General features: G+C 35.3%; 1 protein-coding gene across 3 annotated transcripts in view; it reads right to left on the bottom strand.

The window, feature by feature from the left end:
- The window catches only part of ICA69 (islet cell autoantigen 1-like protein), a 206,569-nt gene that overhangs the window by 7,140 nt on the left and 183,240 nt on the right, over positions 1-16,189 (bottom strand). For all 3 annotated transcript variants that reach the window (XM_090372977.1, XM_090372975.1, XM_090372976.1), the window contains one exon: positions 11,079-11,176. In XM_090372977.1, the coding sequence (XP_090229103.1) occupies positions 11,079-11,176 (98 nt within the window). The remainder of the gene's footprint in view (positions 1-11,078; positions 11,177-16,189) is intronic.

The raw sequence follows: 16,189 nt of genomic DNA, 5'->3' as shown, positions 1-16,189 counted from the left end.
ATTTATTGGATGACTGTTTTCTACAGTAGCATGTTAGAGGCAAAAAAAAGGAGAGTAATATTCTTGATCTCATTATCAACAGTGTGATCATAGTGTACTGGTGTGGGATTTACTTATAGATGTAACTACTATCAAGAGTTTACTCTTGATAGTAATTACAGTAAAGTAAGGTTTTTGCTTTCATAAAGGTGACTACAGTGGCCTCAGACAATTTTTAATTTATATACTGTAAGACTAAATGATGATGTTACCAACAACAAATTCTAAATGGGAAGCATTCATGAAAATAATCATAAAGTTACTAAGCATTTTATACCAACTAAGAAATACTGTTGAAGGCTTGGACTTAAATGAACTAATAAGACTCATGGCAGAGAAGAAAAATGCATGGGATGCATTATAAATTATCTGGTGATACAGAAACCCATTGTAAATATAAACTAGTCTGAAATCAAGTCACAAAGGAGGTCAGGTAAATGAATGCAGATTACGAGAAATTTTTGGCAAACGATGCAAAGAAAAACAGCAAAGACTTCTTTACTTATGTGAATATTAGAAGGAAGAGGATGAATCAAATTGGTCTACTTGATATTGATGGTTCGACTGATGATGATCCTGTTTAGCTGACAAACTGAATGGGTATTTTGCATCTATATTCACACATAAGGACTTCTTTAGGGAAGGGGATGCCAGAAGTTTATCAACCTCTAACAAGGAACTAAATGATTTTGTAATAACTGACAGGAAAGTGGAAGTGAAATTGAAGTTAAACCTAAGAGAGGCACCTGGGGTGGGTAGGATTTATCCAATTATATTAAGAGAGGTAGCAAAGGAGGTAGGCAAATCCTTAGCCATAATTATGAGAGCATACTTGGATTCAGGGGAGGTACCCATGGACTGGAGATGTGCAAATGTACCCTCAATTCACAAAGGGGAATCAAAGGGTGACATTGGTAATTACAGATCTGTTCGCTTAATTTCTGTTCCAGGGAAATTAATGGAGTCACTGGTTAAAGAAGTAATACAGGATCATCCAGACAAGACTGCAACAATAATTCAGACACAGCATGGATTTGTTAAGGCAAAATCTTGTCTTGCCAATTTTTTTGGATACTATGATGCTGTCATAAAGAAACTGAATGCAAAAAATAATTCTGGCATACAGGGGGTCTCAAAAATACACGGCATAAGAATGAGTTCCTCATATGTAGACAATAAAAATATTTTATATCAACATAGTTCCAGAAATGCTTGGTTTCCGAGTTTTGAAAGTCTGTCTATGACACTTAACTGTTCACATCACCTTATAGTAATTGTTCAAAATGTCCACCTTCTGCCTGAATACAGGCCTCACATCGACGTCTCATGGACTCGTGAAGATGATGCCAAATTCCTGGCATGTTTCGTATTGTCTCGCAACCTGCCACAATTCGATTGTGGAGAGTTTCCACATCAGCTACCAGAGTCCAATGACTTTAAATGGCCCCACAAGAAGAAATCTAGTGGGTTTAAATCAGATGAGCGTGGAGGCCAAGCAGTTGGTCCACCCCTCTACTTCAGGAGTCGTAGATCTTGGTCGTCCTCTGTCGGCAGCACGAGGTGTAAAGGTCCCATGTTCACAAAGGCGGCGATGGATACCTTCAAATGTTTTCCTGTCTGGACATCTTCATTCTAGGAACCTTTCGTGATACAAATGACAAGCCTCCAGAGCATTGCTGTCTGCCAAACCGTACATAAAGTGCATATCTGCTTGCTCCTAATTTGAGTACATGGTCGGAATGGAAAACCACCAGATTCTGTCAGTACCTTGTGATGAAAGAAATCACTTGCGGGAGATAAGACATTCTGGTTAATAACTCGGGAACCAAACATTTCCTGAACTATGTTGATATAAAATATTTTTATTGTCTACATATGAGGAACTCCTTCCTGAAGTTATGCCGTGTATTTTTGAGACACCCTGTATACCCTTTTCAATTTCTGAATTACCTCTGATTCTAAAATCTGCACTCAGTGCTTCAGAATTAAAAATTGAATCAACACTAAAAATGAAATCTTTCAGCACAAAACTGAAAATCATCATTAAAAGTTTCCAAAAAACTGCAGATTAAAAGAACACACTTAACTTAGGATTTCATTCATGGTAAATTCAAAATTATTGTATAATTTAAGTAGCTATTAAGTGCATGCAAAATCATCAGCATTTTCATTTTTTATGGTTTATTAAAATTGTTTTTAGACAGTGTATATTTTATTTGAATTTAAGATGTATGGAAACTTAGGCCACATTGTGTCAAGTCCAAGGATATAAAGAAAATGTACAGTATATGAAGATATAACATAGTATACATTTAAGAAATATAATAGATTACATAATTAAGAAAATGTGTATTTAGAGTTTGAAATCAGTAGGAAGTTGGGAGAGGATATTGGTGGATGCATCCTGCCACTGTGAACAGCTATTACAGTTTTGGTTGATTACACAATCTGCGTAAATCATACAATATCATTTGGGGTTGATATATAACATTTTAGCATGTATAGTTTCGTTTGATCCTTGCCAAGAAAAATCCTCCCCTCTGTTGAAGGTATTGAATTCTTGCAGTCCCTGCCAACAGTGCCAGTAGAGCAAGTGAAAGAATTTTTGGCATCTGGATTTCTAATCTAAGGAAGAAGAATATAGCTGAAACCAAAAACTGCCGATATCCTGTTTCTGCACAGCAACTTACTAATGACCATCCTTGAAATCAAATGAAGTCATTCTGAAGGAGCACAACTCACTAACAGTAACTTTTCATTAACAGTACTGTTAAAGTTACTGTTAATGACCTGTTAAGGTCATTAACAGTAACTTTTCCCAATTTGATATCATCTGCAAGTTTTGACATCTTTCCCTATCATCAAAAACAACAGTGGTCTCGGCACTCGTAAGGGATTCCACTTCTAACCATAGTCTAATCTGAAGATTAACCATTAACTGAAATCGTCTGACTTCTGGTATAATCTGATGTCCTGAAGCCATCCTAATATCTATCTTAGGATTTTACCCATAATCCCATCTTACAAAGTAACTTCTTTGTACTGGATAGAGTCAAATGCAAAATTTGACTCTATTAGTGAGACTTTCAAAAATGCAACCAGAAAACTTTGTCATCAAGTATTACTATGACAACAAGATGGGAAAGGGTCTAATCAAGCAAAAAAGATGGATTCTCCATTGTAATGAAATTAATGGAACAAACTTTCATCTGTCGTTGTAGAAGTTGATAGCTTAAATAGATTCAAGGCAGAATTAGACAAACATTTGGAGCGAGTGGTTGGGTGAAATGAGAAAGTTTTTTTTTTTTTTTGGCTGATGCTATATAAGTTTGCTTTCTTGCATCATGTGCCTTTACTAATGCTAATATATTTCTGATAGTGATGTCTTTCCTTTTCAGTAACAAAAATCACTGAACTTCCTCTTTTGTTAAAAGACTGCTTTTTTGGATCAGTTGTCATCAACAAAAATTTTTCAGAAATATTTCTGTGACAATTTAGATAAATTCAAATTGATTAGAGACCCTTTTAATTATAAACCTAATTAATTAAATAGGAGTGAACAACCAGAAAAACTGAATTACCTCTCCACCAATTCTCTTGACTGCATTAAAAATCAAATTTAATGGTTGGTCTTTGATTTCTGGTTAAAGATATGGCATGATTATTCTTCTTTAATGAAAATACATTAAAAATTTTAATTCCTTGGGCAACATGTTTATTAGCTCTTGCTGCCATGAAATCAAAGTACAATTCCAGATAGAACATAAAAAAGAAAAGGGAAGTGAGGATAACCATTTTAATAATGCAGTCATGGTCCTACAAGTTTTGTTCAATAAAACAAGCCTATCCTTTATCCTGGATACTGTTATCATCTAGCTCCACTGTTCTTTAGTCATTACTACATGCAAAATATGGATTTATTACATTCTTGGTGTATTTTTGTACTCCTTTCTTACAGGTATCTTAATTACCCTTGTACTGTTTTATAAAAGTTTTGCTGACAAAATTTCTGAACAGTTAGAATGAATAAGAAAAAAAAACATTTACAGAGCAATACTTTTATCAATCTAAGCATTCTACATTGAGAGGCAAATAATTTTCAAGACAGGGGAATATTACTGTTTTGAGAATTAAAAAGAGTGGTATGGTAATGAAATCTTTCTTCTATTTGTGGCTGTGTTATAAGCTTCTAAAAATGGAGTGTTGTAACCATAAATAGTTATGGCATTTGAGTTATTTACAGTTACTTGAAGTACAAGACAAGGTACAAGACAAGCATGATGTACTCTTCACAATGAGAGTAATGCATTTTATAACAAACTTAGTTAGCTTTTAGTAATGTATATTACTGAAGTTTTGTCAACTCATATACAGCAGTTATGACATTTAAAAAATAGATAAGCATTACCATTATGCATTTTAATTATTTTTCCAGCACTTATAATAATAACCAAGAAAAAAAAAAAACTAATGAGAAATGTTCCTAAATTGAATAATACAAGCCTTTAAATGAATGGATGGAGAGTGATTCCTATGCATCTGTTCACGTTCTTACTTTTTAAAACATGCCTTGCTGACAGGTTACTAACCATAACTTGATTCATTGTCTTATGTACACAATACACAACAATCACATATATATCAGAAGCCAGAATGGCATCATTTTAATTAATACATAAACAAAGTGAAATTAAACATAATATTAACCCACTGGTAGCTTTGGGGATCATACTGTCTCCCCCTCCATTTGAAAATTTATTTGGTTAACTTGGGATTAACTCACAGTACTTTTCAATGACTTTCAGTTTGCAATATCTTGTTCTACATATGATTTTGCATGGCTACCAATGGGTTGTCTTAATTTTGCATATCTCAATAAAAATATGTCATGAACAATATATATTTGATCATAATATATAGAATAAGTGTCTCTGTATTATGTTTTTAATTTATAAATATCTGATTTAATTCTGCCTAGTTTAGAACTTGTATCCATTTGCTAAAAAATTGAATTTAATAAACATATGGAAATAAAAATGAATGTAACTCAAAGACTACATCTTGAAGAAATAAGGCACATTTTCATAAGAAATGGGGAAGAATAGTTAAAACTTAAAAGAGAGTGTAAGGCACTGTTTTCAGCAAATACCGTTATCACCAGTCAGTTGCCAGTAATAAATAAATCATGCTATATTGTGAAAGATTTGTATGGGAAAAGATCTTAAATAATCAGGAGTACCTCAAAACCTTAAACAGAAAGCATTTCACAATCTTAAAAAAACAGAAGTATCTTGTAATCCTCCTCCCCTTGTATTTCTAACTTTCAAGCTTTGGATGTCCTAATTATTTCAACATGAGTGTTAAGTAAATTTTGAAATTTAAGTTAAAAAATTGCTAATATCATGTTCATTTTAAATTTATAAATGGATAATAATATCATGATTATGCATGCTCTATTTTTGGAAGGTCACCAAACTGAACTAAATTCATAGATGGCTGTTTCCTTAATATTATTTTCTAGATTAAAGATGGTCAACCTCTATTCAGCTGTAAACTGGATAAAAATTATATAAACTGCCATTTGCCAATTATACAAGTATTCTTGCTCTCTCAACCTTTTTCCACACATGAATCAGGTTTTGCTAATTCATGGAGAATGTGGAAATTTGATATTCATTAAATACTGTAATCATTTATGATAAACATTCAAGCATATTTATAATGAAGTTGATTATGGCAAATATAAGTAAATAACAATTAAGTTTCAATTCCATTGATTTAAAGTTTAAAATGTTGGTTGAAGGTATCACCTTTAGTAAAGTACTTTGAAATAAAACCTACAGTAATAGCAAAGAAGTTTGAAGAACTTTGGATGTTAATCCTTTTCTGCTAAAAAAAAAAGTCATTACTATGGGAGGATGATGCATTTTTATTTAAAAAAAGTTAAGTTTATATAAAATAGAGTATATAGTATCGGTGTAAATACACCATAGTTAACCCATATATTTGAACTACGTATGTAGAGTAGAGAGGGCATCTTTTTAATTGTATCTCATAATGTGGTTGCCTTCACAACGAGATAGCAACTGTGATGGCTTGTTGTATTACCTGGGTACCTGCCGCCACTGATGATGAAGCCGAACAGCTTTGAAACGATCGTCTGGGTGGTGGTACTGCTGAAAATAAATAACAGTAGTCTTCTCTACTAGAGAAGCATTATTTATTTGAAGTAATGCAATAGTAGCTATCTCGTTATGAAGGCAACCACATTATGAGATACAATTAAAACGATGCCCTATAAGCTACATACGTAGTTCAAATATATGGGTTAACTATGGTGTATTTACACTGATACTATATAGTTAATTATCAAAACCCATAAGGATTATGCCCTGTGCATTTAATTTTCCAAATAAAATAGAGTATAAAAAAATTCACATGTTGCTTGCACACTGTATTGTATGACCACATACCATACTGCAGACAAGTTCCGAGAGAGAGAGAGAGAGAGAGAGAGAGAGAGAGAGAGAGAGAGAGAGAGAGAGAGAGAGAGAGAGAGAGTGAGTGAGTGAGTGAGTGAGTGAGTGAGTTGGAAAACCAAGTACAGCTGCTGTTATGAATAGATTTCAGCAGCTATGAGTGGATTACAATGTTCATGACATTTATTAGCTATTACCTTCCAAGCCCGTGTTTCCAAGGTAAAAATTTGAAGGGATAAATTAAGCAATTAAACAATGTATTATAATTGTTTTTTCGGACTTCGGTGGATGGCAGCAAGAAAATGAAACTATTCATTATTTGTAAAATAATAAGAGAAGTTTACCTCAATATAGTACGTAGAACACTTCCGTATGATACGTTTGGAAGTAAAATCGTTTTGCAATTTTTTCTTTTAATTCTTTTAATTAATTTTCTTATTTTTAATTGATTTTTAATTATTTGTTACTGTAATGTAAGTTTTTGATTTTTTCATTTTAATTTCTGGAGAGCATCATACGGAAGTGTTCTACGTACTATATTGAGGTATACTTTTCTTATTATTTTACAAATATTGATATCAATGTATAACGTATTGAGCATTACAGCTCTAGTTCATACTATCTGAAACTATTCATTATAGGCAAATCCAGAAAGATTTTATTTTAAAGAGAAGAAATTTGACATTATATATTGCAAAAAAAATAAACAGGAAAAACACCATGCATTTAGGGAATGGCTAATAGAATATTAATGGGAAATGGTGAAACAAAGAAAAGTTTTGCACGAGTGTATTTCATATACTTCTACATGAAATTCTCGGTAACAAAATTAAAGTTTTTACAACCAAACACTACTTCAAAGATGCCATCGCTATTATTATTATTATTTTTAAATTCTGTTACCAAAATGAGCAGTAGTGTATTTCTGAATCTGGAAAAAAAGGCTCAGCTGATAAAAATATGGCTACTGAGTCTATGCAGAATATATGGAAATGTGCCAAATTATCTATAGTGCAAAACTGTGTTACTTTGATAACTGGTTTTGATGTAATTGGAAATAACAATGTAATCTCTGAGGATGCAAATATAGAAGAATGCATGAAGTTGTTCATCACATCGCTGACAGTACTATTTCGAAGAACTTTGGTGCTGCAGATGACTTGTTTGTAGGCCCCCACAGATTCTGCAATCGCTGCTGATGTTTTATAACAAAAACACTCTCCTACATGTGACAATAAAAATGAATTACCACAAGTCACAGAAAATAGCATTTCAGTAGCAATTAACAAGTAAAATAGATTTTTTTGAAACTTGTTTGATTAAAATAAAAAGCAATGTAATTCAGGTGATGGGCTAATTATAAAATTGGTGAGTGTGATAATGACAGATAGACTTACTTGACACTTTTTGTTCATATTTTGCCAACAGTTATATATGAGATGTGACAATACAGCTCCCAGAATGGTATTGTTGCAGTCAGGCTCAATGAGTTAGAAAATAAATGAAGTGGTTATGTTGTAAGATGGTGCTAAAGAGATTGTCTAGTACACTGAGAGGTGTATTGGACAATCTCTGTACCACCATCTGTTTAAGATTGGTTATTAGCAGCATTAACATTCACTGTCATGATTTTGCAACGGGGCAACAAAAGAACAAATATCAAATTTTGCCTTATTGTGGCAAGTGATCGACAGTCAAACATTGATCTCTTGACACAATTTCCAAACTTTTGCAATTCTGTCCTCATTTCAAGAGGTTGGTGGATGCACACTTCTTGGTTGGTTTGTTGCAAACATCCCCTCATCTGTCTTTGAACTGCTTATGCCATTCAAACACATTGGTATGACATCACCATAAACAGTTTTAAAAATATCATATATTTCTGTTGCAGATTATCTCAATTTAAAACAAAATCTTAACAAAAGACTTGTTAAGACAATCCTAATTTCCTTGACTGTATTTCATTCACTGGAGATGAGTGTTGGGTGGTGTTTCAGCATGACTCAGACAATGTGTCAGAGCATGCAGTGGACTTCAAAACATCACAAAGATCCAAAACATTTTGTTTATGTCCAGACTTGTTTTAAGTACATTTACTGGTAAGGCTACAATTTCGAAAGAAAGTCAGATGGTTCTTGTTGCATGACAATGCCTCCCACCTCTCACCCATTTTGCACTTGCTGTGAAGACATTTCTGACAACTGTGTCGTTCTACAGATCAACCATCCACTCTACTCTTCAGATCAAGTACAAGCAGACTTCTTCCACTTTCCCAAGGTGAAAACTGGCCCCAAAGGAAAGAGATTTCAGGATGTTGAGGCTATAAAAAAAATGTAACTGCTGAATTGAACATCTTCTCTTTGGATGGCTTCACTGACTCTTTCAGAAACCCTTTAGAACAGTATAATAAGTGCATTTATTCAAGTGGCGATTACTTTTAATAAAAATAAAGCCACTTTTTAGCTTCTTTCGGTGTTCTGTTTATTGCACCAGTTCGAGAACTTTGCCACACCTTGTGTATGTGTGTATGTGTATATATATATATATATATATATATATATATATATATATATATATATTTTGTGCGTTTTAAATAATACTGTGCTGTACACTGAAAGGACAGAATCCATGGATACCTGGTTCCTAGGCAATGTGACGCTATCACCCCTCATGGTAGTGGACGAACCCACCACTTGGTGGGTATACAGATACACTGCATTCACATAGATGGTAATTCGATGTCTGTATGGATAAACGTTGTGAGTTAACCGACTTAGAAAGAGGGATGATAGTGGGTGGCCATGGGTCACTCTATAGCGGAGGTGGTACAGAAATTGCACTATCCCCATTCAACAGTATCAAGAGTGTATCAGAAATATACCATTTCCGGAATAACATCTCATCGTGGACAGTGTTGTGGGCAGAGAAAGGTGGTGGATGAACGTGGCTGTTGATGTCTGTCTCGCCTTGTTTCGGCCAATTGGAGAGCGACAGTGGCACAAATCAACGCCGACTCCAACAAGGGAGGTGCCAGAAACATCTCCACCAAGACCACAGGCGATCATTAGTCACAATACGTTATGTGAGCCGCCGGCCCATCAGAGTCCCATTGTTAACACCACAACACAGGACTATTTATTTCGAGCAGATGGAGGGTGGGTTTCTTTTTTTTGTAGTTGTTGGCACATAGGCTTCTGTGGCCATAATGCACCTCCCAAGGTTTTTGCAGTACTTTGATCCAAGCCCGAGGCGGGAGTCAAACCCGCGACCTTTGGGTTGCCAGGCAAGCACTTAACCCACCCAGCTAGCCCGGTCGGCGGTGGTGGGTTTCTGACGGAACCCACACGAAGTTATGCACCTATCATGTCAACAAGGAACTGTTCAGGCAGGTGGACAGTTGGTAATGGTCTGGGGAGTATTCAACTGGCACAAGTTGGGACATCTGGTATGTCTAGATGCATCTCTAAAAGGTCCAGGTTACGTGTGTATCCTTGCAGACCATCTGCATTCCTTCATGGTTATCATGCACCCACAGGGCAATGCACCTCAACACAAAGCCGTGGGGACTAGAACATGGTTTGAAGAGCATTCCGCAGATTTTCCCACCACGGAATGGCCTCCCCATTCACTGGACACGAACCCCGTGGAGAATGTTTGGGATGCCATGGAAAGGTCCGTACGAGCTTTGCATGGATGGAAATACCTGTGGACTCAATGCCTCGCCGTGACTGCCATTATCCAGGCGAAAGGTGGGTCATTAGTGGGTCATTTAGATATCATAAATGGGAAAGATTACATAGAAGGATATGTTTATAATTAGCACTGAGGTAGCTAAGGCCAGTGTTGGTATATAATAATTTTGAATTGCATGTATGCTATGGTCAGTACGCCTGTTTTTCTGAATGAAAGACCCATCATACTGGGAGAAAAATCTGTGCACCCTTCATATCACCACATATGTGATATGAAGGGTGCAGAGTTTAAACAATAAATTTTTCAATATAATGTATCACAATACATCTTTGATAAAAAGCTCATAAAATGTTATCCTGTCTTAATAAGGCTTGAACCCAGATCTTTTCACACTATGCATAAAGGCCTAGGTTCAAACCTTATAAAATTTAGTGGACAGTTTTTTTTTTTTTTTATCTTAAAAAAAAAAAAAAAAAAAAAAAACCTCTTTGGTCGAAAGAAGGCTAAAAGATTATCATCATGGAAAAATAACTTCAACTTGTTTTTTTTGGCAGGTTGTCTAAAGCCACATTAAGGATACACTGGCACACAAAAGGTACCAACATGCACAGTTTGTGCCTTTTATTCAACTAAAAGATTAATTTAAATTGGACAAAAAAAAACAAGGTTCACAAAAGGTAAATAATAGATATGGAAATCTCACAAGATATTTTCATAAAAGAAAAGCTGCAAGCAAGATTTTTCACCTGAAATGAAATTTCAGGTGAAAACCCATCTTTTACAAATATTGAGTCTAGAATCTATATCGCATATTTAGTTTAAGAATCTAAAAATGTGGTGAAAGGGTTAAACAAATGAATTTTTTACCTTTTTAGATTGTACTGTTTCTATTCTGGAAGATACTGAATGAGTTGCTGCAGAAGGTGCATTTGAGACACCTGTAACATTTGAGTTTATTGTAGCACCTAAAGAAATAACATTTGTGTTTAAGAATCAAACATTAAGAATTTCCTTTATTAAGTCAAAAATAAATAAAAGTTGCAGTTATTATTTCATTATTTTAATATCAAAAAGCATGAATACATTAAAGTTATGTATATTATAAAGTTTGTCTATAAAATTATCAGTGATATATCACCATATTTTTCCATAGTAGTAATAATATAATAAGCCATCGATGATAGGTTTATTAGCCTATCGTCAGTGGGCAGGTAGGTACCCCAGTGTTGCAATCACGCCAACCCAGTTGTGAAGTATAACTCTACAATATGAGAGATGCCAGTTGATGTGCATAGGCCAATAAGCCTTGAAACGGTGCTGTCTGGGTGGTGGCATCCCCCGAGAATAAGTAACAATAGTCTTCTCTGTTGGTGAAGCGTTACTTATTCGAGGTAGTGCAATACATGGTAACTCATTGTGAAGGTCACAATATGAGATACAATTAAATCGATGCCATTTACACTATTTGTTAGTTTTTTACTACAGGTTGACCATTGCTAATCCAGCCACTGGTAATCCGGTTCCACCGCTAATTCGGACATAATTTCCGCGAATGTAATTTCAAATTTCCTGGGTCAGCGCACCAACTTGCCGCTACTGTTTTGGTGGCGTTGGTTGCAGCATCAGCTGTTGGCATGAACTCATAAACACTCGCAAGCCATTCCCACTTATTTTTCTGCATTTATTATTATAATCTGCTCACATTTAGCCCCAGCTATAGTTCCAATGCATAAAGGAAGTGCCTCCCATGGTGCAAAGTGCAAACACCGTACATTGTCCATAACAGATAGATAAAGTTGAACTTCTGAAAAAACTCGACAGTGCTGTGTCTATGAGAAGTTTAACTCTGCTGAACTGCAAATTCCAGTAATTTCTCTCAGTTCCTCTTATTCTAGTAATTTTCTTTTAGCCATCCTTTTTAGATTTTTTTTTTTTTTTTTTTTTTTTACAACACACTTGTACAAACTTCCGGAAAAACGCAACACAATACGATGGATAATACAGCGCACTAACGAACTTGTTTTCACAAAATCTCTAACAACACTGACAAACATATTGTGATGTTTGAGAGTTTATTTTATCGCAATTAGTTTTAATGCAGCGCTCGCCGTGCATGCAATAAACTAATCACAAACGACCTTCATATGTATGCTGTAATAGTGTCACACGTATGTGGCCAACACGACTTCTCAAGAAATAAAGTAACCTACTGGGCCATGTTGGCCACATATATGCAACATAAAAAAAAGACTGTTTTTTTCTGATATTTTAAGCAAAAAGACGATAACACTGACATTACAATATTTATTTTAGTATTATTAAGCAAATTATTTGCTAAATATTTTTAGCCCCTGGGGAATTTTTTTCTTAACTAGCTTGGCAGTCAACATGTTAAAAGGTAGGGTGAGGTGGTTAGCTGTTGGGTAAACTGTATGTGCTAAAATAACCACCAGTGATCCGGCAAACTCACTAATCTGGCACCCCACAGGTCCCAACGCTGCCGGATTAGTGATGGTCGACATGTACAACGGAAAAATATGGCGATATATCACTGATATTTTTATAATGAATTACCAATTACACTACTTGTGTAGTAGTCTACTATGCCTTGTGCATTTATTCTTTTTAGTATTATAAAGTTTGTATATTAATAGTTTTAAACATATTATAAAGTTATGATATGGTTAAATTAGAGGGTAGCTAGATATGGCGAATGTTAGCAAGGGGCAGATGTCTTGCTAATAGATGACGCTAGTGTTGATTGGATAGATCTGCCGGTAGTGGCCACCATATTTACAAGCGCAGTCACAGTGACAGAAACGGTTGTAAAACTCTGTGCAGAAAGCAATGGGAAACTACTGCACTAACCTTCCCAAGAAAAACTACCATGTAGAGAAATATTACTAAGGTCCCGAGTAACCGGCGTCCCATAGATGGGACAGAGGTGCAAAGAATCTCCGGAATCAAAATGGTGGGCAACATTAATAACGCCAAGAAGAAACACGAGAAAGAGAAAATTTTCTCTAAGAATTGGAACTTGGAATATAAGAACATTGATAAAAATAGGAAAATTGGAGGAACTTCAAAGAACAAGCAAAGAAAAAGGACATTGGAATAATGGGAGTCAGTGAAGTTTGGTGGTGGCAGGGAAATAGTGACATATGGAGCAGTGACTACAGATTGATATACGGTAGTGGACAGAGTGGAAGAAACAGCATTGGACTTCTGCTGACAAAAGAATGGGGAAAAAGTAGCAAACATCTATCATCCTAGCGATAGAGTACTGATGACAACAGTGGCAGCCAATCCAGTGGATTTAAATATAATACAAGTCTATAGGCCAACAAGCAACTGTGATGATGATGAAATAGAAATTGTGTATGAACGACTGGAAAAACTAATAGGCATAGTAAAAGATAAAGAAAATCTAACCATAACGGGTGATTTCAATGCAGTGGTAGGACAAGGAGAGTTGTGTAAACAACAAGGATTAATCATTGGCAGCACACTTCTTGAAGTACCAAAAAGAAGACGCTACACTTGGAATGCCACAGGAGACCTACAACAATACCAGATTGATTATGTTCTAGTGAAGAAAAGATACAGCAACCAACTGTTTCAGTCATTCAGGGGCAGATATGGAAAGCGATAATTCACCTGAAAAAAAAAAAATAATAATAATAAACCAAATCGAATGGAAGATAGTGAAAGAGACTATGGAAGAAACAACAAAGTAATTGGACACATAAGACTACAACCAAGAAAGCCATGGATAACAAGTGAAATTCTCAACCTGATTGTAGAAAGAAACAAAGCCAGAAAGAAGAATACAGCCGAAGGACAAGAACAGTACAGAAGACTAATAAAAAAAGTGACTGAGTAATGCAGAAGGGCAAAGGAAAAGTGGATGGATGAAATATGCAAGGAAGCTGAAGATAATTGCCACATGTACTCGAGACCCTAAAACCAAAAGCAGCACAGCAATAAGAAATATAGATGGAAAACTGCTGATTAGAAATAGAGACATAGGAATAAGACGGAAAGAGTACCTAGAAGACCTCTATGATGGAAACCAAATAACTGAGGAAGCCTTGGAAGCTGAACACGAAGTAAAAGAGGATTGTCTGGGGCTAGACCTACTAGAATTAGAATATAGAAGAGCTCTAAATGAGATCCCCAATGGAAAAGCAGTAGGGACAGAAAAATTCCAGAATTTCTAAAAAAATGCTGAAAAAAAAAAAAAAAAAAAAAATGCCGAAGACAAAACAAGAAAAGAAATATTCAATATCACAAAAGCAGTCTATGAAGAAGGAAAAGATGCAGATGACTTTTTTCAAAGCCAGACAGTGATATTGCCAAAAAGAGGAACTGTGACAGAGTGTAAAACCTACCAAACCATCAGTCTGCTTAGCCACACATCCAAAATACTTTTAAACATAATAAAACACAGAATTAAACCGAAAACAGAATAGTTTTTAAGCAAAGATCAATTTGGTTCCCAAAATAGATGAGGAACACGAGAAGTCATCTTAGCACTATGCACAATTATAGATAGAAGAATAATCATAAATAAAACCACACGCATAGCTTTTATTGATCTAGAAAAAGCATTTGACAGTATTCCCTGGGACAAGCTTTTCAGAGTCATGAAGAAGGTCCAGTTTGATTGGAGAGATTGACGAGCCATCAAAAATTATATGAAAATCAAACAACAAAAACTGAACTTCAAAATAATGAAGTAATAGCCAAGATAAGAAAAGGAGTTAGGCAGGGGTGTGCATTATCACCATTACTATTTAACTTGTACATGGAAGATGCTCTGGAGAAAGTGAAGTGTAAAACCACAGGAATAAATATAGGAGGAGTACAGTTGCAATAAATATGTTTTGCAGATGATATAGCAGCACTAGCAGAAAATAAAGAAGAGTTAAAAAAACACAATAGAATGGAAGAAGTTTTCTTAGAATACAGGTTCAAAATTAACACAAAAAAAGACAAAAATAATGGTTGCCAGAAAAGAAAGTAAAAAAAAAACAGACAAGATAGAAACAGATAACAAGGAAATTGAATAAGTAAGTCCATTTGTATATCTGGGAAGCAACATACAAGAGGATAGCAAAACCCATTTAGAAATAAAAAGGAGAAATGCTATAGCAAAAGAAACACTTAGGAAAATGAAATCATTTATTGCAAGCAAGATAAACAAATAAAAGAGGAAAAGATTTGTGAAAACATATATATGGAGTATACTGCTGTATGAATGTAAAACATAGTCAATAACAGCAACAGACTGGTGGAGAATTGAAGCATTTGAGATGTTTTGCTGGAGAACGCTGATGAAAATCAACTGACTGGAGAGACAAAAATACGAATGAAGAAGTCCTCAGAGTAGCTGAGGAACAAAGAACAATCAAGAAAACCATAATAAAGAGGGAGATGTGGTTCCTAGGACATCTCTGAAGACACAATGATTGGATAGTAAACATACTAGGACAGCTTGAAGGGAAAATAAAGCAGAGGACCAATAATCACACCACTTGATGATGTGCTCCGACTCTCAAGAAAGAATCCCTACAGGGAAGCTAAATAAAAAGCCCAAATTATTATTATTATTAGCATATGGTGCAAGGAAGCCTGCACCAGCTAAAAAAAATTTTTTGAATTATCCCGAGAGAGATTGATTGATTGATTGATTGATTTGGTAGTTGTTGGCGCATCGACTTCTGTGGCCATATTGCACCTCCCAAGGTTTTTGCAGTACTTTGATCCAAGCCCGAGGCGGGAATCGAACCCGCGACCTTTGGGTTGCCGGGCAGGTACTTTACCCACTCGGCTAGCCCGGTCGGCCCCCCGAGAGAGAGAGAGAGAGAGAGAGAGAGAGAGAGAGAGAGAGAGAGAGAGAGAGAGAGAACAAGAATCAGAAGGGAATCACCAAGAAAGAGAAGAATGATGATATCCAGTGCTCAGGACCCTGGGTG

This window comes from Mastigoproctus giganteus, chromosome 4, assembly GCF_048544385.1.
Source record: "Mastigoproctus giganteus isolate SK-2022 chromosome 4, ASM4854438v1, whole genome shotgun sequence".
In the NCBI taxonomy this organism is placed as follows: domain Eukaryota; kingdom Metazoa; phylum Arthropoda; class Arachnida; order Uropygi; family Thelyphonidae; genus Mastigoproctus; species Mastigoproctus giganteus.
The sequence above is the reverse complement of the archived record's forward strand: the minus strand, read 5'-3'. Positions and strand labels throughout refer to the sequence as shown.